This window comes from Varanus komodoensis, unplaced genomic scaffold (genome assembly GCF_004798865.1).
Source record: "Varanus komodoensis strain SLA01 unplaced genomic scaffold, ASM479886v1 scaffold1, whole genome shotgun sequence".
Classification (NCBI taxonomy): domain Eukaryota; kingdom Metazoa; phylum Chordata; class Lepidosauria; order Squamata; family Varanidae; genus Varanus; species Varanus komodoensis.
In genome coordinates, this window is record NW_025335268.1 from 54,123,631 (window position 1) to 54,149,672 (window position 26,042).

Genomic DNA, 26,042 nt, shown 5'->3' on the forward strand with positions numbered 1-26,042 from the left:
GCTTGAAGAGGCGGGCACAGAGAAGATAAAAGCAGGCGCTGAGGAGCTGCAAGTGCTTTTGATTCTCCTCCCGGTTGGACGCTGACTGTGGCAACCGATGGGCGGACTGGTTTTACTCTTGACTTGATTTATCCATTTCATTTGTCCAGCACTCGGCAGCTGAAGCTCTCGGGACGGTTCACAGCAGTTCAGGGCCGTGGTGCTCCGCTGGCTGCCCTCGCCATGCTGGCTGCAAGTGGGGCATGCCTTCGCCTCAGGGCTGGGTGGCTCCTGGCCGAAGGGCAGCAGCTCTGTGCTCCTCTGCGCCGGCCCCTCGCACCCGGCATGCCAGGCTCCGGGGCACGGACCTGCACAGGCCCCAACAGAGCAGCCGGAGTGGTGGGCTCAGGTGAGTGGCTGGAGGGGGCTCGGAGTCTCCGCAGAGGAAGAGCGGGGGCCCTTTAGCATGGCCCAGGGAAGCTTCAGGACCACCCGTCAGTCCTCTCTTTCGCCCTTGCCCCTTAGCTGAAGGCACCCCCCACCCTGTGGCTCATGACGGAGCAGTGCTGTGCACATCAGGGGAGCTGCACTGCAGCCCAGCCTGTTCGTGAACCGTCCCGCCTTTCTGCTCGTTTCCAAAGAGAAATGAGCGTTCCGATCTAGAATGAACATCGAGCGATCTTGGCTGCGTTGTTTTGGTTGCTCGCTGTTTTATTGCACCCAGTGCTCGCCTAACTTAAGTCCCATTCATTTTAATGGGTCTAATCTAAATAGGGTTAAGTAGGGCTAAGAAGACAACCTTGTGTCTTCTTGTACCACATCAGATGATCACGAATTGGTCAGGATACTGTTCTTACTGTATTTAATTTTGGTTACCTAAGGCACAATCCTATGTGTGTTTATACAGAAAATAGGCCTACAACTCAGTGTTTCTCAGCTAGCACAGCTTTTTTGGTCTAAATCCTGTGTAGGATCCTGCCTTAAGTTACACACTATCATGAATCACAGTTAAAGCCAATAATTTATTAAGCCATGACAAGCAATAACAGAAATGAAAAGGAAGGGTTATTGTAATTTACATTAAAACATACACATTAAGTTTTGGAAAGGAAGTTTACTGTGTTGTACAAAACTTACCCTGATGCTGGGAACAATTGAAGGCAAAAGGAGAAGGGGAAGTCAGAGGTTGAGGTGGTTGGAGGGGTCACTAGAGAGGTAGGTGTAGGCTTGGGTGGACTCCGGGGGATGGTGGAGGACAGGAGACCCTGGAGGAATGTTGTCCATGGGGTCGTGATGGGTCAGGCATGACTCTGTGACTGAACAACAAAACTATCAGGAAAAAAGAAGGATCTAATAATTGAATTATGCCTTTGTTGCTAAACTCTTTGTCCGCTGTTGAATTAGAGAAAATCCAGTGTTCTAAGTGCAGTATGAATATAATGCCAAAGCAGGCACAGCTAAATGGGAACAATAAGATGGGGACTGCATCTGCTAGATTGGCCTAAATATGATCTCAGTTGCATCCCTTAAATTCAGGGACTGAAGATGCTGGCTGCTAAGCTGCCCTGATATTTTTTTCCAAATATGTAAAATGGGCCATGGCTCTCTCTGAAGTTTGAGCCTTTGAAGCTTTGATGCTTCTGGTAGTTATCAAGTTTGCCTCCATGGTTACACCAACCTTGGGAAAAGTATTGTATCCCAATGAATCCTTATGTGGAATTTAAAAATAATGGCAGTACAATGCCTAAGTGCCACGTGAAATTTGGGCTAACACTTGCTTCTCTGAAGCTATGGGGCATGGGCTTATCCGTATGCATGCATGTGTGGGTTACCTTTTATCTGGTGGCAAAGCAGAAACAGAACACAAATATTTGTGTTTGTTACCAACAGACCATAATAGATATGTGTATTTCTTCCTGTGTTCGTATTCAAAAGGTTTCTCATTTGAAAATGTATATGGGGACCCCTCAGGGCACATGGCTCTTTTCATTTTAATAAGATGTGAATAAATATGTTGAGAGAGCCAATCAGAACTTAAGGCATGGCCCTAAGCACACTTCAACAGGAAAAAGAGCAATTCCCAGGATTCCCTCAATCAATTGCTTTTATAGCAGGTTAAAGGACATGGAATCAAGATCCAGCGAATGACTCTGTACTGCAGGAATAACTGCTTGGATGGAAATGGAAGGAACTGTGTCATCTGACCCAGTTCTGCCCTTGTGCAAGACAAGGACCAGAAACGAGTAAAATCACTTTAATTATTACAAAATAAAAACAACAAATGATATTAAAATAATACACATCATCAAAATCAATGGCATTATTGTATTCTCCTATAATGTTGTTATAGTGCTATACTTCTCATTTATGAAAAGGGAGGCATCTTGCTATAACATAATAAAATAATTATGCTAATTTTTTTAAAAAATATACTTTTCAGCGAAAGGAGATATTTAATTTCGTATGCATGTGCAAGCCCAAGAAGCCATTACGTGCATCTGCAAGTGTCATGGGCAAGCCAGAATATAATGGCCAACATATCTAAATGTGTAATGACAGATAGAAATGAAAGTGGTGGGGACAAGATTAACCTTTCTTTGGAAAACAAAGCCTGACTATGCTGCAATATTTCTGCCCTTCCCCTTTCCTCCATGCCGTGTTTATACAAATGGATGTGATGTTGGCCCACTGGATCCTTAAGTTGAGAAGATATCTAAAGTGCCTGCTGATTACAAACCCTCAGCATTTGACAAGAAAGTCCTTCTGTGGACTGGGCGCTTCAGGACAGAAGATGACATCCCTCCAAGGATCCCGTAAGCTCTTCATTTTATCCAGTCAGTTGAACTGGGTGGCCCGAGGCGATGTCCCTGGGCCCAGCATCTCCACTGGTGCTCTCCACGCTTTCTCCCCCTCATTATTTTGTTGAATAATGTTTCAGTAGACAAATAAGAGCTTTTTTGCAATAACTATTTTATGACTTTGCTTCCCCCAGGGTTATGTGTGCCTGAGAGGCATTCTTAGCAAATAAAGAGAGGCAGGTCCTACAGGCCAGCCATGCAAGGGAGCAAAAGCATGGCTGAAGATCACAGGGACTTTCCTGGAGACCCAGAGTAGCATCTTGGCGAGGGAGGGTGGTTGAGGGAAGGACGGGAGGCAAAGGGGCCTTTCCCTGTGGGTGCATGTTTGCGGTGTGTGTGAGACAAATGACTTGCTTGCTTTGCTTGCGTGCTCTGAGTTTTGTCTCTGTGTGCATGTGTCTCTGCGTCACCAGTTTGGCTTCCATGTTTGTAACTGGATATATTTTGTATTTGTGGCAGCAAATATATGAGTTGTCATTAGGGGCCCGGACTCACCTCTGCCTCATACTCAGCTTCTTGGCCAGGTTTCTCTGTGCCTCAGCAGGTTGGCTTGTATGACAGAGTGTTGCAGCAGAAAACAGTAAGTCCAGGAGAGTGATTTTGTATTTTGGACCTCTCACCACACCTCTGTCACCTGCTGCTCACCCTCAAACCCGGGAAAGCTGCTATTTTCCCCAAATGGAGGAAGCACACAGCTGCACCTGCAACCACATCCAGCTGGGACAAAACAGTAGTCCTAACTGCATGCCCCAGCTAGAGGACTGCATCTCAGAGGATGGCCTGTGGCCTCTGTTAACTGTGGACATCCAGAGGTCCAGGAGAAGCTTGGGCTTCAGCAGAGACTGATGAAAGAAGGGAGCTCCACTTCAGACACAGTGGTGGAACAACTCCTGATCCTGTGGGACTGGCGACCCTTGAAGAGACAGGCTAGAGTCTTCACTCAGGGGGAGTGGGCAATTGCATTAATGGCCTTTTCAGGAGTCAAGGGCTTCTTGTGTGTAGAGGTATTCCTTGGGAAGAAGACCTCTTGTGGAAGTCTCCATAAGCCATAGCTTGCGTGGGCTTCCGCAGCCCCTGCTGGGAAACCTCTGCCTCAGGCTGGGAGAGTTGCTGGAGCCATATCCCATTCCCAGCTGTACAGGCAGGCTGCCTCCTCTTGCTCACTTCCCTCTGATGGAACTGCTGGCCATAATCTTGTACTGTTTTTGGCTGCTCCTCAACCTGAGCCACAGTCCGTCATGGTGCTCTGAGCACGACTCTGGCCTTGACCTCACTGCTTACCTGCTCCTTAACTATGCTGGACTTTGAGACTTTCAGCACAGCCATCATACTTAGTTTGGCCAGTTTGGGCGAAAAAAATCATTTGTTATGCTTGGTTGATGGCGCCATCTTGTTTCTTTCATTCGGCTGGCATCAGTGCAATCACCTCTGTGTTGACTTATGACTGGTTTTGTTGGCATTAGTCTCGGACAGCAAAAGGTATCAAACAGATAATTGGGCTCTGAATGGCAAGAAGTGTTCTAAGATGAACCTTGGAATCACAACATCATTGATCAAAGTTGCTTGCTGGCTTTCAGCATTTGGTCACACTTAGTTTCCATCATGTGTCCATTTTAATTTTAAAGAAAATCAAGTTATAGCTGATGTGTTGATGCATATATTAAACCATGCTGCTTGTGGAAATCTAAAATGAAAATGTGATCAAAAGTCAGTAGTATCAGTATTTGTTTATAAGTTGCATCAACAATTTGATTGCATCAGCTGCATATTAGATGTGAAAGCTCATATCCTGGTTAACAACAACAAAAAGGCCGTCAAGAAGGAATGTGTGTGGGAAAAATAGCTAACAGGACATGCTTCCTTCTTTTTTTTTTCTTTTTACTTGACAGCTTTTAAAACTGACAAACACTTACATGAAAGCTGGATGGGGTTACATAAATAAATGATGTTGGAATGGTTTTCCAAGCCTGCACATTTAAATAACCTCGACCAATGACCAGGCTCAAAGGCTGCCGCTACACCCAATACACTCCCTCGAGCAATGACCAGGCTCAAAGGCTGCTGCTACACCCAAGGCTGTGAAGAAGAGAGAAAAAGGGAGACCTGTTTCTAAGTCCTAACAATGAAGAAAAACCCAGCAAAAGGGAGCTGGGAGGAAAGGAGAGGAAGTCTGAAATAGGCCAGGCCCAGGACACAGAGCTTGTGCACCAGCCTTCACTAACCCGATCCCCTCCAGATGTGTTGGGACTACAACTCCCAGGCTAAGGGATGCTGGGTGCTATAGTCCAACACACCTGGAAGGCACCAGGTTGGGAAAGCTGCTACAGATCTGCAACCAGATTTATAGTATTCTCTGAACAGTGGTTTTTCAGTGCTGGAGAGATCCCGTTTGATTTTAACTTTTCATTTGGACTGCCTTGAGCAACCTCATCTTGGAAATCCTTCTGGAGTCTTGAGACTGGGAGCTCCTGCACTTTGTAAAATTACAGGGAATTACAATAAGGTCTGTTTTCCTGCTTGTTTTGGGCCTCTGGTAAAGGAACCACTATGATTAGTGTTTTTGAAATACAATTAGTTAATTTACCCAAACAACTGTGCTTGTTCTCTTGCTGCATGTCACTTGGATATTAATTGGTTTACTGTGCTTGCCTGGTTTTGTTCATTTTATAAAATGCATTTAGTCCCAGTAGAATGAAATCCAGTTGCCCTCAGATTACCTACTATTTCCCTATCAGAAGCAGCAAGGAACTTTAAATCTTTGCTCTCAGCATTTAAGCCTGATTTTGCAGGTTTGGCTTGTCAGACATCACAAAATTCACCAGTATTTGGTAGTCCTAAAACTGCATTTGGAATGGAATAGACACTACTATCTATTCATAGTCCTGCATGTTCAGTTTGCTTCAGGGACATACAACACAGGACAAAAGTTTGAAGCAATTCTTTACTCAAAAGTAAGTTTTGATTAATTCAATAGAATTCATCCCTAGATCTGAGTATTGCTACAGTTAACCAGCCAAATCCTGCACATATAAAATGCATTTAGTCCCAGTAGAATGAAATCCAGTTGCCCTCAGATTACCTACTATTTCCCTATCAGAAGCAGCAAGGAACTTTAAATCTTTGCTCTCAGCATTTAAGCCTGATTTTGCAGGTTTGGCTTGTCAGACATCACAAAATTCACCAGTATTTGGTAGTCCTAAAACTGCATTTGGAATGGAATAGACACTACTATCTATTCATAGTCCTGCATGTTCAGTTTGCTTCAGGGACATACAACACAGGACAAAAGTTTGAAGCAATTCTTTACTCAAAAGTAAGTTTTGATTAATTCAATAGAATTCATCCCTAGATCTGAGTATTGCTACAGTTAACCAGCCAAATCCTGCACATATTTCCTTGCAAATTCTCCTATGCTAAATGGGACTAATCTCCCAAGTGATCCTTATTTTGCATGGCAGCCTTTGATCAAAGGTGGAACACACATTTTCATCAGATATTGCTTGTATGTTTTTGGCTTTTTCTACAAATTTCTAAAGACCAGAGATATATCTCATATATTCTGAAAGAAACTATGTAGAAAGCAGCAGATTTATCCACTGAAGATAAGTGCTGCCTTTGGGCTTGTATCCATTGTAGAATAAATTGAACATAATTTCAGTTCTAAACAGGCTCTTAATTCTGAGGTCTTAAAAAGGCTATTTTTGTTTACCTCATAAAGCTTTGTTAGATGTTGAGAACAGATAGCCATGTTAATCTAGGACAGCAAAAGCAACAAAAGAGTTTTGCTAGGCATCACAAGCCTTTTGCTTGCCTAAGTGCTAACAATAAAATCGATTATTCACTTCAAAGCCAGTCGACTGGATAAAAAGGTTTTAATATGCTAGTTCCAGAGTTAATGATGGCTTTTGAAACTTGCAGGCAAAAATCTGTTTACCCAACTTATACTTCTATTGTACATGTCAAACTTAACATGTTCACATGGACAAGTTATGAAACAAATTACAAATAAAAGTTAACATCCTAAGCAGAAATATTTTGTTTCTGCTGCAACCAAGTACACATACATCAGTGGGAATCATTTTAAGATTGCTGAACTGGGACCCTAATGGTGTCCACCCCAATGTCTGTTCCAGGCGAGAGATGCTAGATGCTGCAAGGAACAAAGCTCGAATAAAGGTCTGTTACATCATGATTGGCCTCACAATTGTGGCTTGCTTTGCAGTAATTGCCTCAGCTAAAAGGGTAAGTACTGTCCCATGGCAAATTGCGTGATTTTCAGGATTCCTTTTTAAAAGAACAGTTCTTAGGCTTCTAGTCTAGCAGAATACCCAGCCCTACCAGCATCGTAGGGAAGAGAAGAACTTCTCTATTTCTCATGTCTTGTTCAAGATGAGAGCAGGCTTAAGGTGAGGACCTCCTGCAGACTGATCGTGGCCCATGGGTCTCCCATCCCTGTTGCTTAGCAGGTTTGCTTCCGGTTTACTATTATGCCCAAATGTTTAGGATGGAGTCCCACCAGCTTGAAGTTCTAAGCCACTGCATTATAGGAGAGGGCTTGTCAGCACTGCAAGGCCAGTAATGCAATCCAAAAAATGGGTAGAGCGGGGCACAAGCAGCACAGGCTTAAACTAAAGGCATCATGACCACCACCTAGTCAACAAGAGCCCATATCATCTTTGTGGCATCATTTATTTTATTTATTAAAACATTTATATGCCGCCCCATTCGCCAAAGCCTCGGGGCGGCTTACAACATAATAAAAATTACAATAATAACAATTATTGTAATTAATAATTGTGATTCAAATATTAGAAATGTTAGGGCTTAACGAAACCTGAGCCTTGTTACTGCTAATGCTGTTAGTAAAGTATCAGAAAGCTACCTAACATGGATACACTTAACTTTTTCCAAGGACTTTTTCCAAGTAGCCCAAAAACATTCCAAAGGCACTCCACCAGGTTGATCCATGTCCCACTTCCTTCCCCTATAATCATTTCTCTGTCCAGCATGGTGAAGCCATTGCCTCAGGTCCCAGTTGGTGCAAAGGACAGCATGAGCACCGCCCCCCCCCCCCCCCCCCCCTGTGTTTGCCTTGACTGGCAGACCTCCGCAGCAATAAAAGGGGCCTGTGGGACCTGCAACAAAACACTGCAGTATGAAGCATGGCTTTTGTGCAGTTGCACCCCCGCCTCCATTCCACAAGGCTGAAATGTTTGCAGTGTCTCTTCAGGCTTTGTTACTGGCCGGAAGAACCTCAAGCTACAATATGCTGCCGCTCTGGATTTTTGCCCCATCCATTTTCCACCAGCCCCTCACACCATGGGAATGCAGTCCCTTCTCTTGGAACTGCATTTGGCCCTTGGGCTGAAAGTGGCTCCCCTCTCCTGCTCCATCCTCACAATGTCCTTGTGTTAAGTGGCTCGGGCTGAGCTTTGTAGCAATCTGGACACAGAACTTGAACGTGCTGGCATTTGTGTAGTTGCATAAATGGGACAGAGATGCCCCACTTGGCCTGTCTTTCAATTGCTAGTTTTGAAATCACACTATGTTGCTTACTGGGGAAATGCTGTTCCTTTGCAGGCTGCTGCCCGCCATGAATCGCTTACAAGCTTGAATCTAGCAAAGAAAGCCAAGTGGCGTGAAGAAGCTGCAACAGCTGTAAAGTCAAAGTCTAAATAGAGGTGTGATGGGAAGGGTAAAGAAGCACTTTGGTTGACGCAAACTAATTCTCTGGGAAAAATTCTGAAGAAGGATGTGACTTACTAACAATCTTTATTTGCAGTTATGTAACAAATATTGGGTGAAAGATTATCTATTTCAATGTTATAATTATCTAAGAAACTGTATCAAGATCTGTTGCAAGTTTGTCCTGAAAGGTTTCATCCAACATCTGCTTCAGTTTGACTAAACAATAATTGTTTGTGAACACAAAACTCCAGCTACCATAGCATTCAGTTTTCTGGTTGGAATTTACTAACAGTTTTCCAGCAAACTTTGCCTCAATGAATTATTATTAAATATCAATGTTGCTCTGAATTTTTTCTTATAACCTTGCATCTTACCAAGGATGAAGAGTTTTTTTCCTTAAATAAAAAGCAGAAACTGGATTTTCTCCCACAATTCATATATAAACTTGTAACTTGTAAGTGGGGGGGAAGTTAACGGAAAAAGAATGTTGTGAGCTTTTCAAGGTCCTCATCAATTTGATTGGTAGCATAAAGTATCAACAATGCTAGTAGATTGATTTCAGCAAAAAAATCAGTGATTCATACTACTGAGATTATACTGCTATCAAATTATTGTAGTGAGCAATTGTAGTGCAGGTAATTCACTTCCAGTGCTAAAAACTTATTTCATGTGTATGCTGTATACATATAAAGGCTGGCATAATGCTGAAAAAGCATATCTGAACTAGCCCAGATAGAACTAGGAATCTTAACTGTTCAGATCTGTTCAGAAGTCATTTTGCTTAGGATTGTAAGTCTGGTGAAATATCACACTTCATGTGCACACAACATACGTTCCCGCAGATATTTACAGCACAAGCTAGGAATATCCTATTGATAATGACATTTTCACAGGCATGCACATGACAATAAAAAGGCCCTTTCATGTTCTTACTCAAAGGACTTCCTCTCTCCTACAGCAATTGGTCCCCACTGAAGTATGTATAAGCCAGTGAAATATAAATTGATTTTTATTTACTGAGAACTGTGAATTGGAGCCATAACTCTTGTACAGAGTTCCTTTAATCTTTATCTATATCTATCGAGAGAGAGAGAGAGAGAGAGAGAGAGAGAGAGAGAGAGAGAGAGAGAGCGCGCGCGCGCGCGCGAGAGCGCATTGTGTTTTCTTCATTTGTGGGATAGGATTGAAATATACAAAGGATTTTTCAACAAATACTCATATTTATTGCAACATTGCTTGATTAGTTAGTTTACAATTTTTGTTGGCAGATAGGGCCTATATAAAACTTCCTCTTTTAAACATTCTTTAAAATGTATAGTTTTTACCAGTGTTGCATTGGCCTATTTTTCAACCAGAAAACTGCCATTCCTGAGAAGAATTGACCATATTAGGGAGAGTAGATTAAAACTGTAATTTTATGCACATCTACCTGGGACTGAGGACTGATAAACGTGGTTGAGCTTATTTCTGAGTAAGCAAGCACTGGACTGGACTCTTAATCTTCCATTAACAATTCCCAAAATGGTATATGTATAACCTTCCAAAAAACACTACTTTTGAAATACTGTTGGCAATGATTTCAGAAGACACATCCTGGTTTTTGTAAAATACCTTTATTAGTTTTGTATTGTTGTTGTATAGTAGTAACATTCCTTAATATTGCATACTGTTCATATTTGTAGGTTTGTTCAGTTAGAGCCTCCAGTTTGTGTTTGCAGCTGCAGTGATTTACAAATGATCACTGGAAAACACAGTAACAAGATTGACTAAGAAAATTGTTACAGATCTCAATCTTTCTAGTTTTATAATATGCATTTTAATAATCCAAATAAATCTGAAAATTTAAAATACCAAAAAGGTAAATAAGGCTTAAGCAAATAAATCCAACTGAGATAATGTGCTAAAATGGCAATTTTAGGATGGAATCCTCAAAATTTTAAGGGTGGAATCCTGCAAATCCTAGCTTGCTCCAGCCAGCGTGGCTGGCTGGCACATGCTGGGTATTGGACACCTTTTTCTGTCTAAACATGCATACAGTTGCACCCAATAATAGCTTTCTAAATGCAAACCTGTTTGAATGAAAACCCAGTTATATTTTTGTATCTGAAATACATAGTTGGCATGGTTGCATAGATTAAAAATTCATGTCAAATTCAGGCAATTCCATGAGAGTCTCAGAACATGTACTGAGAAAACACTGAAATGTTTTATTGAAAATATTCTGAAGGCTTTCTCAAACCATATACAACCTAGTATTGGTTACCTTGTTCTAGAACCCTGTAAGATACTGCAGAGGCTGTTCATACCAGTTCTGTTAAAAGGGTAATACCTGGAACCTCAGCATATAAGAATTCAATGGTAAGCTAAGACTACTATTTAAAGTTCAAAACAGACCACATTAGACCCTCAGCAATATGAGAGGCATTCTGAAGTGTTTATATTCATGATATATACTAGAGAAAGATATCCTTTCAAAACAATTAGATGCATTTAAAATTTGTTTACTTCTGATGTTTTTAATTTCTTCTACAATTTGTATATATTTTTAGATCTGGTTCAGATGAAAACATTGAGAAGACAGCATCTACTGGTTTCTCAAAATAGGAGCAGGCACAACTGGCAAAATTTTGATACACCAAAACAATGGAATACCCTGTTAACCCTGTTTGCTTACATAAGAGTAATTCTGATCAATTTGGTTTTCACTAACCATTTTCATTAACCTGTATTTGGAATGAATGATGCAGAACCCATAAACGCCAATGTTCCAAACTAAAAATGTTAATGAGGGGACAAATTCACTCTTAACATTAGACACTGTCTGCTCAAAGCTACAAAATTCAGAGTTAAATGCACTATTATACCCACTTTTTACCTTACCTCCCAGCAAGTATTCAACTGACACTTATACACCACTATTTATATATATATATATATACACACACACACACACACACGCGCGCGCGCGCACACACACATATATACCACTATTAGTGGGGTGTGTATATATATATATACACAATTTATAAATTGCAGTTGACTGTTCATTTTAGAGCATCTTCAAAGGCAAATGTGAACTCCATGGATTGTATAGTTTTAGTTCTACTTATAGGGATTCTCCATTGAAATTAATGGGACTTACATTAGATCAATATCTAATACAATCCCATAATCCAAGTAAATATTGCTATTACATTGCCTCTGAAGACTATGAAGACTGAAGACTATGGCTGCACCACAGAGATACAGGAACAAAGCAGAAGGCTGTGTATTAATTTTTACTTCTAGTTCTCGTAACTTAGACAGAAGAAGAGACTTCCGTGTTTCCTCTGGTATGTAGGAAGCACTTAAATTTGGGCACCCTACTTGCTCCTGACCTGTGTAACACCTGATAAGTGGTTTTGTTCAGAAATCCCCCATGGTAATGCTCTGACAATGAACAAAAAGGGGCTTTCTGTCAACAGCTATGCATTATGTACAGGCAGAGTGGCAGCTATAGCTTTTTTTTTCTTTTTGCCATATAATAACCTCTCTGTAGCTTTCTTATGACATGTCCCCGCATAGATCATAAATGGGAAATGAGGCTGAAAGAACCATGTTTCAACTTGCAAATTTGAATCTGTTGGCAGGTAGATTTTGGAGTGCATCAATTTTTAAAGTTATACAACACTATGAAAAAAGGCAATCAACTGCAATTATATACAACTTTGAAAAAGTCGCATAGGTCAGGACATTTCTGATATGCAAAATTATTCAGAGTACTTTAATTGTGCTATACAGGAAAAAAAAACTTAAGATGGATTTAAATTCTACAACAAAATTGGCTCCAGGTTCTCATTTTAGTGTTTTTTAAACTACCTGGCATCATACAGTGTTAAGCATTTTTCATACTTTATCAGAAATGTCCATGTTCAAGAAACTACTAGTATTTACATAAAGACAATTTTCCTTCAATCAGCAAGAAAATGTACTTTTCTAATGCAGCATTAGTATTAAGTTGTAACAAACAGTTTTGGTGGCCTGTTTAAAATAAAGTGTTTTTCAATGGACAAATCTTACAAAAAGAAAGCAAATGATATGTATTAGTATATTTGGTCAAGCAATATATTAACTGTGTGTAAATAAAACATGTAGTCAGTTTTTCAAGAAAAGGGAATATTGTGGCTTCACACACTTTGGTAGCATTTAAGTTAAACATGAAGATTTCTATTCACATTTCCTAGAAAGCAACTATAGAAACCTTCCCTTGCCCTTGCAAAAATCTAGTACTTAGTAGGTAATTATAAATACCTTGCCCCCACCTCAGTTTATCATCAGGTCTGTCAACTGAGCAGAAAATACAGCTTGGCCTGCTCTTGTGCTTTTAACAACAATTTGATGGGCTTAAACCAACAGATAAAAGCTTTTCACAGCACAGAAATGAACACTGTCTTGTCACACATCAACTTGCTGTTAAAGGTACAGCTTTTATGGCCAATTAAAAAAACCAGCAACTCTATTTTCAACACAACTGAAGAAATAAAAAGAAGGAGAGGGCACTTTGCTTACATGGATAGGCAGCAAGGCCAATGGAAAATACAAATCGGAACTAGCTACCATCTCTTTTTTCACAGAATTTTATTATTTTGCTATATTTTACTGTTATGTCATGTAACCAGCAGTGCATCCTAAAGTGTTTTTCTTTCAAATATAAATATATTTCACCAGTTTATCGCAAAGTATCACACATAAAACTATATTTTCACTATTTCAATAAATAAATTTTCACATTCTAAGTTTAGCTTTTACCAGGAGCTTTTATGTTACACTTTAATTTTGAAACAGCATTTTTGCTCCAATGTAAAGAGGTAGATTTAGTGTCAACTGGGCACATGACCCCTCCTGCTAAAATTCAAAATATCAACAGCTGCTTATGCATAGTGATGCATTTTTACCAACTGCTTGAAAAACTTGGTATCAGTACCTGATGTACTACTGAGGTCATTGTTCAAGCTTCCTAAGATTGTTTAAGTGTGATTAAATCTGTATTTCTGGACAAGACAATGGAAATACACATATAAAAATAATGGAACATGTAAGTGCATGACCTGCTTCTTTGTCTTCAGCAAAATATTCTCAACTTTCCTGGTCTGGCCAGCAAGTGGAGGCCACCACAACGTACTACTGATTTGGCATTTGTCTGAATAGTTACAACTGGAATCCCTCCATTGGAGCTTCCTGTTGTTGAAACAGAAACTGCTGCTCGCTTTCATCCACTTGTGGTACAATATTTGCATCCTCCTCTTCCACACCAAAATAATGCTCAATAAGATCAAATGCTTTCTGATAGATTTCTTGGTTTTCATGACTTTGAAGTATTTCAATTTTATCTAGTCCTGAATTTGGAAGAGAACATATGCTATTTAAGATTAATAGACTTTACTGAATAGAAACAACTGTAACTTAATTAACTGACTTTAATACATAACAAACAACTACATGCACAGATAGTGTGAGACATCTGTCCAACCTATTGTATTCTTGCCACCTTGTCTTTCTTCACTGATTACAGCTGACAGATCAGCCTTAAGGTCTGGATCTAAGAAGACATCAAAACTTCCTTGTGAGATGGCAGACTGCCAGTCTCTTTGAAAGAGAAAGTGGTTCAGTCTCTCCTGTAGAAGCTGAGCCTGGATCAAGATATCTTAATTTTGGAACGGGGCTAATTTTCCATTTTTGGCCAAGGAGACTGAACAAGTGATTTTGGGCAACTTCAGGCATTTCTGAATGGTACCAATTAACTGGATCCATTTCAAATGGGTCCTTAATCATGGTTTTTGGGTGGAGACAACCTTGATCACCCTGTAGGATGACATTTGCTAGGAAAAAGATGGGGAAGTGTATCCTCAATGGATCAAGTTCTGTCACTTGAGGCTTAAGTAATTTCAGCTGCACAAAGTGTTTAGCACCTTTGGTTGAGATAGCAGCTACAGCCAGACAGAGATGGCCTGGCCAAAGATTTCTGTGCACAAGTTACCTCCCACCTGGATTATCGCAATATGTAGGTCTACCTCCAAAGACTGTTTATTGCACAATAGAGCACTGGGTTAGAAGCCACTGCTATATCAACTGTACTAATTACCAATGCCTTTGTGTAGAAATTATAATTTCCCTGCATTCTAGAAACAACAACAACATCAGGGATTTTCTAATAAGATTTCTGGCAAAAATGTAGAACTACACAAGGACAGAGCCCTGCCCTCCAGTATTGTGTATTTTTCCTGAGCAGTAAGCCCCACTCTGTTCGATGGGCCTTACTTCAATGATAAATGTGCATAATTATTGAAGCCCTATTTATAAACAAAAGGCAACAGACTTGTTCTCATTGAACTAGTAGGACCAACTACTTCTGTAACACAAACAAATGCTTCTTACAGTAATCCTGGAAAAACTAAGTAGAACTGGACCAGACAGTGGAGTTCACTCTGAAACTTTAGCTGACCTGCCCCATTTCAGATCTAGCTTTCTATTGTCCTCCTGGTACACAGATAGCATCTGGTACTGTCCAATGATCTGGACAGAGAAAAATTAATGTTTTAGTGGAAGCATGTATATACTAGTAACTTGATTGTACTATAAATACCACAATTTCTTACCATATGCTTCCTCTATGCGGGCACAGTAAGGATTAATTCCAATCCCATTTTGCTTAGATTCTTGCTCTCCATGTCGTAGAATGTTTTCAAGTCCATTCAAGGCCACCTGGACTATTTTAGAATCCATCACGGTCAGAAGATCACAGAGAGGCTTGGTACAACCCAATGCCACCAAGTAACTTTGGTATAGTAGGACAAAAGAAGAGAAAACAAAGGGGAAAATAAAAAGCCTTTTGTTAGTAAATTTGATCTTTGGTATTTGAGGATGCTTTCACAAGCAACAAATACAATTTGGTCTCCAATGGATTATTAAATCCATACATTTATTGTATAAATAGTGTACCACACAGAACAATAAACCAATGTTAATCTGAACAACATAACTCATGCACGTATCTAAATTTAATCTGAATTATCTGGTAAAATATCCAGATTCTCCCTTTCATGTGCCCAGGCTTGGCCATAAAGATGACTGATCACTCTTCATTTATTCTGCTGAAGAAATTATGTTTTCGCACAGTAGTTGGGGTGCAGGTGTCATTTCTACTAATGTGAGACCACTAATGGTTTGATATTGCCCAATGCGAGTCAGTATATTGCCAGATAGGAAAACACCATTTACTGTGTCACATTGCTTGAGAAAAAAACATGCTTTGCCAAATTATTGCTCCTAAAAATTTGAAGTAGGGCCCACATGTAAACACACGTTTGTCTCTTGTTTCTCTGGTGGCTGTTCACACTGATAGCGCTTCCCCTCCCTGGTCTTTCTCCACTGCCAGTTTGCCTCCTCATTCACTGCATGATCCTAGCCAATCAGTGATCTCTTAGTGAGGGGATGTCACACTGCTATGTTGCCATCATATAATGAGTTGTGTGGAGAAAAGCAGCTGGCCAGGCGACAAAGAAAGAAGTGCTAGGCTAATCTAAACATCCGAGAGGCATTTCCTGGTCTTCAGGTAAGCCACAGGGATGGCTTAGCCATCCTTTTTTCCTGTACATTATCACTGGGGACCACACTATGTAGCAATTCTTCTAGCAATTTGTTAGATTTTAAGGCATCTGGCAGCCAGCTGTTAGCTTTCAAGTGAAAAAGATGGAGAGACATCCCTACTCATCCACATGAAAGACCTATAATTTTGTCAGAAAGGCTTCAAAGGTTACAAATAACCCCCTGCATCTTTGCTGCAGAAGTCCAATGAAGGTGGAGTCATAGATACCTTGAATACGTACCACTCTCTTCTGGTGCTGCACTGTTGAAAGTAAGCAATGAATGTAGTGCAGAAAGAAAGCTAACACATCTATGTGTTGCCTAGGCAACCACGCAGGTCCTTTTTCCTGCAACATTTTGGCTTTGTTCCCTTCTTAGTACACTGACAAAAAAGAGAGTCACCTAGGCATCACTCTTACCCACACAATGGATTTGCCCTCTTTGCAAACCACCTCCAATGAAGTGCTAGAAGGGGAAGGACCTTTGGCAATCCTGCCACAACAAACAACCCCCACCACACACACAAAATTGGCAGAAGACTTTTGACTCAGCCATAAAAATATGCAGTTAAAAAATTATAATGTAGCATGCCTTATTCTGAAAAGCAAATCATGATTAACAGAAATATGTTAATAAATTGTGTTAATTGTGTGTGAATAAAGTGGGACCTTTTTCAATCCTTGGAAACATGGAAAATTGTTGACTGTGTATATTAGATAAGAACATTTTATCTAGGTAAGAAACAACCACAAAGATTTCTATAACCCCAGTTGTAAAATGAAATGAAACTAAAGTTAATATGTGTGGAAACAGGATTAACCCAAGACATTAACATATATGGGGGTGTAATAATCTTCCTTGTGTGACAGAAACCAGGCTCTGGCAAGTGAGACAAACTTGAAGCATCCTACAATCTTGGAATTAAAGGGGACAATGGGATGAAATCTTGAAATCTGCCTCTTCCAGAGCTCCACTGTTCAGCTGTAGGCTGGAATTTGTTTCAGCTCTGTGCTTGCCATAACAAGCTCCAGGAATGTAGCAAGATTCCACTCTGCATCTCCAGCCTGGAGGTGAAAGGCAGAGGTACATAAAACTATCCTACACACTTGATGTTTGCCAGGTGGAAGAGGCAATGCAAGGCAACACCTCCAGTGACCTCAGGAAGCATTTCAGAGATGCTGGCCCTTAGGAAGGAACTCCTGGTGACAAGTTTTGACTTGGTCAATAAGACCAGCAAAAACGTGTTGTGCTTAGCACATAAGAATATTTAAACACATATTTAAACACACAGAGTATTACCAGGTGAAGAACTGCAATGCTACACTGTGATAAAAAGAAAGCCCCGATATTTGAATTACCTTTCCACAGCCTTTTTTTATTTCTGGCTTTTGGGTTATTTCATCCCTAGCAGCTAGTTGTGCTGAACCTCAACGTGATTTGTATGTATTTTTCAGTTTTACAAACCCTAGTATATGCAAACTATTGTTTTTATGTCTATGCCTTGTGTATCTATAGGATTTTTATATTGCTGAGAACATTCCTTGAGAAGACCTGCTATTGGGTCACTCATGTCCTGCTACCTCTAGGCTGGGCTAGTGTAACTTTTTCTCTCTGGAATACAACAACAGGTCCCAAAACTCAATTGTCATTGCACTTGCTGCAGCCTGTCAGTCACAGCCTATAAATTAGATCCACTAGCAACTACATTGGCTATTTATTTCTAGGATCAATTTAAACCTGGGTTGACCGAGGTTTTTGTTTTCTAATGAAGATCATTCGTAAATATGGACGAATGCAAGTCCACCTGTCCATTATGAAGCATCTTTCCCTCTTGTAAATATCCTTGTCAGTTTCATCCTCGCCACCACTACTTGATTTGGACAGCAGTACCATACACCTTGTCAAAGAACATGTCAATTTCATTCTCCACCTTGAAAGTTGGGGAGGAATTGGCACATTCTTTGATGAGAAATGTGGGCTAAATGAAGCAGTCTGTGAAGAGGATGGAACTGACAACGATATTTATATGCCTCTCCTGGGCTACCTAGTAGACAGGTAAACTTGCATTTGTGTACACTTGTGAATGATCACCTGTAATTTTTCTAAAAAATGACAAGTGTCCAAATTTCAAGATCCCTCCCCAAATATGCACAAATTACAATTTGTACAAATGGTAGAATAAATAGGTGCATTTTCTTCCAAAATTGGAAGATCCACTACTATCCACTGCCACTTACCAGAATGAAAACACCACAGAATCCCACTGAGCTTTAAATTGAACAGAATTCCCAGCACTATGCATCTCTAAATAGAATTGATTTTTACATTTTAAGTAATTTTGATTGTATATATTTGAAAAAGTATCTAAATAATAAACTTGGAAATACACTTAGTAATTTTAAGCATTATGAATGCAGAAAAAATAATGGCATCATATGACTACTTAGCAAATTACACAGCTTATTTTAATATTGACATTGCTTCAAATCAAATGTAAATGATTACCTAATTTGTTCAGGAGTCCCTCCTGATGTTGCATTAGTGATGGCCCATGCTGCTTCCTTGATGGTCCGAAATTCAGCTTTCTGAAGAATTTCAATCAATACTGGAAATATGTTTGCATCTATAACAGCCTGTTTTGGGGTGGGGGAACATGTAGAACACTAAAGTATAACTTAAGTCAACCAGCAAGTGAATGTAATTGAAAAGACACAGTAACATAGTTTGCATGTTGCAACCCTAAACATGGGTTGTCAAATCCTGGATCACTGTTATGCAGAAACCAAACAAATACATAGATCCTGGCCACTCCACATACTAGTGCCACATTTGGGATACAGGCAAAGATTAGGTAAAGGAGGAGAAAATTAAACAACAACTGAAAAAAAATAACCTGTGCTTTGAGCTCTTATCTGGCAGAAAAATCATGATAAAGCATGAGTAAGGCAACAACACATATTTTTGATTATCATTACCTGTGAGTCAGGCCAGTGCTTAGTTTTATGGGAAAAGAAAACAATCTTATGTACTTTCCTTATTAAACATAAATTACCATTCAGCGAGGCTTTTGCTTACTTTTCCAAAAACAGAAGCAAGATCTTTAGAAACATTTCCTTTGATTACAAGGCAAAGGCAATTTACTTTTGCTTTACAAAAACAGGCAAATTGTACTTAGAAACTTCCATATAGACAAGCAGTGACACAGACTCTGCTGGCTGTCTGTGTCTGGACCAACAGACAACTGACTTTGAATTAAAAACTGGTCTTGAGCTGTACTAGGGGTTCGATTCTTTTCCACCAGATCCTGACCAGAGGCAAAGTAAAGGAAAAACAAGCCACAGCACTACTACACTGATCTTTGGTTTGAAAGTCTAGTGGAATTGATGCTTCTTGCTTCACTGAGATGGACGGAAATTCCTTGCTATCTGTTGGTCTTGTATGATGAAGATTCCCTTTAGACACCATACCTGCAACACCACCTCCACAAAGCTTAACACCAGATACTCAACTCAGGACAATGAGTGCTCACAAGTTATATGAGAACTGCCTATACTGTGGGCCAACTTGCTCGGCAAAAACTGTGGGAAAAAATATTCCCTTCAACATAATCCTCAACATAATAAAGCTCTGGATTTGCCAAAGCTACACAGCTAGTGTCCAGGATAAAAGACTAAACTGTACAGAAGGAATCCAGTCCAACATAAAAAAGGGGGACTGATCTAGACCCAAAAGCTTTAAGTCAGTGAGTGATCTAAAAGGAGTGTACATTCTTTGCTACTGTCCTGAAGTTATTTTTGATTACTTAAAAATGAATAAAGTTCTCCTCCTGGAGCCTATTTCAAAACTGATTTATCATTTATAGTATAGGAACTATAGTTGTTTATAGTTCTGCTATAATTAGATAACCACCAAGTATCCCATTTGGATTCATCTTAAACTGGACAGAGACACATACAAGAAGAGCCAGCACATCCATCCACTTGGCAGCTCCTCTGCGGTTTTTGTCCAGAAGAATACAAGTTGCTTGTAGTCCAGTTTGTTGTGCAGCCTTACTTGCACACATTGGCTGCAAGGGCATAAACTGGGCCTATGCCAATATGACCATTTAAAAGAATCATGAGCACATTACTCTGACACAATGTGAAAATATAATCTTCAAACTTTGTTGAGCAGTTACTGAAGTATCGATCCATTAAAAGAGACGAGTAGACCCTTGTCATATTTTCTGAGACAAAGTTCAGGTGTTCAGTACAATTTAATGTATCAGAGATGTAAAAGACCCTTGAGATATAGGGACAGAATTTGTAGCAGTTAAGGCCAATATTATATTACCTGAATTTGAGCTCTGTTTCCAGCAGTAATATTAGAAACTGTCCAGCATGCTTCCTTCCGAATAGATTCCTTGGGACTACTCAGCAAATGTAAGAGACAGGGTAATGCAGAGCAATTTAGAATTACCTAAAATAATTTGAAAGATGAAAAGTTCTGCCTAAACAGTGTAAAATAAAAATACAGACCATATAGCTGAAATAAACACACCATTCACACATATAGTTACTATGTTAGTGCTATATGTAGATGTTATATTATCTTCAATGTCTGTGCAAGAATATGGCAATTTTATGGCTTTGAAAGAAGTTCTGGATGGGACTGCAGTAGAAGATGGATATAAAGATAAAGGGACCCACCCACCCCCTTTTCACCTAACTTGTAGAATACAGCATCGGAAATTATACAGTAGGCCCTATGAAAAAGGCATACTAAAAGGAGCCCCTCAAGAACCCAAAATACACTTAGCGGTATGAACAATTCTGAAATAGCAGAAAGTGAAATACTTAGTTGACGTTGGAAAAAGTTTACAGATTGTTGTTGTTGTTAGTCGCGAAGTCATGTCCAACCCATCGCGACCCCACGGACAACATTCCTCCAGGGCTTCCTGTCCTCCACCATCCCCCAGAGTTCACTTAAAAGCTCACACCAACTGCTTCAGTGACTCCATCCGGCCACCTCATCCTCTGCTGTCCCCTTCTTCTTTTGCCACCTATTGTTCGCAGCATTAGGCTCTTCTCCCAGGAGTCCTTCCTTCTCATTAGGTGGCCAAAGTATTTGAGTTTCATCTTCACTATCTGGCCTTCTGAAGAGCAGTCAGGGTTGATCTCCTCTAGGACTAACCAGTTTGATCACCTTGCTGTCCAAGGGACTCGCAGGAGTCTCTTCCAGCACCACAATTCAAAGGCCTCAATCCTTTGGTGCTCAGCCTTCCTTATGGTCCAGCTTTCATAGCCATACATTGCATACATTACAGATTGTACAACTTGCTAAAAAATATAAAATGAAGTTTTAGTTCTAAAATGCTGCCCAAAATTTAGGCAGTAGGAGAGTGGGAAACCCAAGGATATGAATTCACATATGCACCTTTTAATGTTTAAAAATCTCCAGCAAGTTAAGTCTTTAGATTTTGTGTAGGCAGCAGGCCAATAAACTGCCATGGCCTATTTTAAGGACCACCAAACACTCAATGTTGAAGGTCTGACCTGAGCCACAGCTGACTTTGGCATATCATTGTATAATTCACATGCAGTCACTTAATTTCAAACTCAGCAAAGGAAAATACAACTTTACTGCAATTATTATTGCTGGAAAGAATATGCACTTTTGACATTTTCAGAACTCCTGCTACAAGGCTTGCAAATTTCTTCTCGAGCCTATAGAAGCTTGGATGTAAGCTTCTGTACTTGATTCCAAGTATACAAATACTGGAATCAGTTTAATCATAACGTCATCTATAATGAATGCCTTTAAATTGCAATATAATGGTAATAGATACCTGATGTAATCTCTAAAGAAATGAGGAAAATGAAACCACTAGGTACAGTCACTGTAGTTTTGCAAGTGATCAAACTCTACTGACCTGTGTTTGAATATCATCACCAGTCACAATATTTCCAACTGCTCTCAATGCAGGAGACACCACCTTGTAATCATTGTGCCTGGAGAAATTAGAAGCACAGTGCTATTAGAGGTTACAACTGTGTGGTAACAGTGGGAAAAAAAGCACAGTTCTTGGTGCAATAAACACCTTTCCATAATCACACAAGGTTGTTTGTGAAAACTACCACCAAGCCATTACGTAGCATATCTGCAATATTAAAAGCACCTCAGAACAGTCCTGAAACATAAGTCATCCTAACTCATACTGATTAGGATGGCTGAAACAAGCAAATAGTGGCTTGTCTGGACTGACTTCATGTCAAGTATGCAAATTCTCTGAAAGGGAATATTACTTCCAAAGTTCCTCACACCATCTGAACAAATAGCATATGCATGACAGTTCCATTAGCTAAGGGGGGTCCTGTCTGCTGCCTGAAATGTAGGCTTTTCCAGATTTGTTACAAACGGCTCTTTCTAGCCCACTACCCAATGCTATGTTTTCACAACATTTCTTAGCCTATAGGTGAGATGCAGGAATCTGGTTGGTATCCAGCTTTCTTGAGCTTGCTTGATTTCTTTCCCATTCTTGGCTCTGGCCAGGAAGTAAGCCAAGCTGAAATCAGGTCCATGAATGTTTGGGAATGCTAGCAGACCCCTTCTCTGCACCAAGTATGCAATTCTTTGTGCAAAGGATGAGTCAGGCCCTTCCAACTAGCAATTACAATCTTTAGAATGATTGGCACTTATAATAATTTAAGGAAATTCAGTTAGCATGTGTTTTTACTATATAGAGCAAGTTAAATTATTCTCAATGTTATCTTCAGAGCATAAAATATATTAATCTGTCTGGTCATATCACATAATTAATGTCTCATGAGGCACAGACAAGAACAGAATATTGAATCTCAGGGCTAAAATTACAATTGCCTGCCTCCTGCCTTATCATCATTATACAGAGTAACAGCAAGCAGCTAACTGGGGCTGAGGATCAAAAGTGGGGGGAACTGGAAGAAAGGCAGTACGGAGGAGAACTGACATTGTATTTGGGATACTTTCTGCCTGGAATGCTGAAGAGGAGCTTTCCACATCATAGCATTTTCATGTAAATCCAGCTTACTTATAATATACAATCCAATGTAATTCAACAGATGAAATAAACTAAACTGGCTATATGCCTGTCATATATTTATAAGCTGGCTCCTTAGCCTCTGGTGGAGCTGCTGCTGAGTCATAAACTGGAAAGGCACAGAGCACAGGAGAGAATAATGACAGAAAAAGTACTTGCTGCACTATCAGTGCAGATAAATTGGGCTGCAGGAAGGAAACTCTTGTTGGGCCTCCAGACACCAGAGGATGTCTGCTGTGCTGGAATGAGGTGGAGAGACTGACAGTGACTCAGTTTAGATGTGATGGTGCTAGAGCACAGGTTAATTAACACATGATCTGCTGTGGTGCATGCCAACTCTATTCCACAGACAGTTGGAATATTTAATCCCACAACTGGGCTGACCAAGGGCTGTTATGTGATGTTCAAACTATAGGTTAATTGGGGCTTAAACAACTCACAGTTAGCCTACAATTAATAGTTAGATTAATTCAGGGCTATTTAATACACAATTAACCTACAGTGTCTGGGTTAAGTGGAACCCAGACATATAGCGTCTGACATTAAGTGGAAACTGGCTAGAGAGCTGAGTAATCAAAAAGGCTGTGGAATGTATTCATGCAGTGAGGCAACTTGGCAACAAATTGTGAATTAATTAATTGATCTTATGTGTGAATAGACCTGCAGGTTTTATCACTTTTACAGCTGTTTCCCAGTACAATTATTAGTTTAAAAGGGACTTACATAAGAAGTTCAACTAATCTTCGGCAGACTCCAGAATCTATAACCGCTTGGATTTTATCATTTGGCCCATCTGAAAGGTAAGAGAGGGCCCAGCAAGCATCTGCTAATACATCTGGATCGCTGCTAAACAACAATCTTGACAGAACACCTAAGCAAGGACGAACCTTAAAAATTAAAAAAATAAAGAATTATGATTATGCATTTCCTCTTAGAAATGTAGTATCTATTACAAACATATTTCTAAAGAGCTGAAACCATTCAGTGTTAAATTATATTAATGCCATCATTTTTTTTAATAAAAAACCAATCTTGTACATGTGTTAGGTTATAATAATAAAGCCTCTTAAGTCCGCCTTCTTGTGCTGCAGGATGATAACCTACCTAAATTCACAATGCACTTATTCCACAGGTTCTGCACTAACTTCAGCTGCATCCATGAGTAAACATACTGTGGATTAAATGTCAAGCAGAAATCAAATGGAACTTGAACAGAAAATCAGATGGATTCTGTAGGTTTCTAACGTTGAACAAAGCCTGAGCCATTACTCGAAAGTCTGAACCATGGGTCCTCAAACTACGGCCCGCAGGATGGATCCAGCCTGCCATGGCTATTCATCCAGTGCGTGGGCGGGGAGGCAGTGGTTTGCTCACTCGGAGATGGTTTCTGAGCGAGCAAGCCACCGCCACTATCTGCCTCCCGTACATGCGCGCGCTCGCCGCTGTCTTGCAGCGTGGACGGAGAGGTGGTGGCTCGCTCGCTCAGATGGTTTTGGACTCGCTGGAAGTTCTCTGAGTGAGCCACTGCCGCATGTGCCCCTGACACCACCTCACCAGTCCGTGCCCCCAGGCACCCCCACCTCACCGGCCCGTGACAGTCACTGCAGCCTTTCAACTGGCCCCCTATTGAAAAAGTTTGAGGACCACTGGTCTGAATGAATCTGAAACACCTTCAGCTTAAAAAAAAAACTGTATCAGGTTACTGGTTCAAACAGTTCAACCAAACACACCTGAATTGGTACACCCACTGGCTCTGTCAAAGCCAGAATGAGTGCATAAAGAAGCCTAATGTCTTGCAAAATGTATATATTATACACTGATCCTAATTTTTATAGCTGAACAATTTATTGCATTTCTATTATCTATACATATTCTATTATTATAGAAATGTGATACACAACAACACCCTCTTCAGGAAGGCCGAACCTGGTAAGTATTAAGCAGGCATTAGAATGGAACCCTTCTTCCTCTTTACAGTAAAGCCTACTGAAACAGAGGATACAGATAAACTACCTGTTGAAAGAAGGAAAGGGAAGAGAATTCCATTGCTGCACCTCTTCTAAGATTGCAGCATTAGTCACAATCTATGGATGCTGAAGACTACGTTGATGGTGGCTTCAACTAAAACCTTTTCCCTACATCATTTTAATTCAACAACATATCAGTAGTGACAAGAACTGTATAGCTTCATGAAGCAGGGGGCAGAAGCCTGCAAGCCTACTGTTCAGGCCCCAAGAATCAGAGAGGCAGGTGAACAGGCTCTTCAAAGGAGCCTTCAAACAAGAGAACTCTGACTAGAGATGAATGTAACTGCTGGGACCCCAAAAAGGCTGCATTTGTAGGAAAATGCATGCTCTGTCAAACCCATGTACATTTTTCACCGTTATAGCATCTTTGTCTAAGAAAATGGGGAACATACCTTACTAAAATCTGGAGGTGGATTCTTGCCTCTACAGAGGTTTGAAAGTGCCCAGACAGCATTTCTAGTTGTTGTAAGTCTGTTAGAATGCATCAGGAGTCTGCCAGGAAAGATAAACCTTTATTTGAAATAGAATATTCCCAATTTATGTAAAACTGACCAAAGTTTACTAGCTTTCCAAAGGTGAAATCAACATTAATTCTAACAGAGCTATTTCTATCTCCCTTGAAACAGTGCTTGTGTCATTTGTGTCACTATGTCAGCATTTAAGCTTCATAACTCAACACAATACTATATATGTCTGCTCAAAAGTTACACTGAATTCAAATAGGCTTAATCCAAGAAGACTTTAGGCTATAACCTTAAGGATAGTAGACTATAACCTTAGGGATTAACTGCTATCAGGCTACTATTTAAA

General features: G+C 40.2%; 2 protein-coding genes across 3 annotated transcripts in view; one reads left to right on the top strand and one right to left on the bottom strand.

Moving 5' to 3' along the window:
* Positions 1-222: 222 nt before the first annotated feature.
* On the top strand, positions 223-8,516 carry FAM162B (family with sequence similarity 162 member B). The gene is made up of 4 exons (XM_044420568.1): positions 223-388; positions 2,681-2,792; positions 6,971-7,079; positions 8,418-8,516. Exons 1-4 carry the CDS (start codon positions 223-225, stop codon positions 8,514-8,516), a joined length of 486 nt encoding a protein of 161 aa, XP_044276503.1.
* Positions 8,517-10,119: 1,603 nt separating this feature from the next.
* The window catches only part of KPNA5 (karyopherin subunit alpha 5), a 23,853-nt gene continuing 7,930 nt past the window's right edge, over positions 10,120-26,042 (bottom strand). The window contains exons 8-15 of one of the 2 annotated variants that reach the window (XM_044425947.1): positions 25,625-25,724; positions 23,929-24,092; positions 22,060-22,138; positions 21,333-21,466; positions 20,481-20,556; positions 18,654-18,781; positions 15,161-15,339; positions 10,120-13,900 (exon numbers count right to left, since the gene is read on the bottom strand). In XM_044425947.1, the coding sequence (XP_044281882.1) occupies positions 13,713-13,900; positions 15,161-15,339; positions 18,654-18,781; positions 20,481-20,556; positions 21,333-21,466; positions 22,060-22,138; positions 23,929-24,092; positions 25,625-25,724 (1,048 nt within the window). In that variant the 3' untranslated portion in view covers positions 10,120-13,712. Of the gene's footprint in view, positions 13,901-15,160; positions 15,340-18,653; positions 18,782-20,480; positions 20,607-21,332; positions 21,467-22,059; positions 22,139-23,928; positions 24,093-25,624; positions 25,725-26,042 lie in introns of both variants that reach the window. The other variant, XM_044425955.1, reaches the window with a different exon arrangement.

Excerpts from the sequence above, each read along its gene's own strand:
- FAM162B (XM_044420568.1), top strand. The coding sequence starts at position 223 with ATGCTGGCTGCAAGTGGGGCATGCCTTCGCCTCAGGGCTGGGTGGCTC. Across the intron at positions 389-2,680 it reads AGCCGGAGTGGTGGGCTCAG|TTGAGAAGATATCTAAAGTG; the intron begins GTGAGTGGCTGG and ends TGGATCCTTAAG. Across the intron at positions 7,080-8,417 it reads TAATTGCCTCAGCTAAAAGG|GCTGCTGCCCGCCATGAATC; the intron begins GTAAGTACTGTC and ends GTTCCTTTGCAG.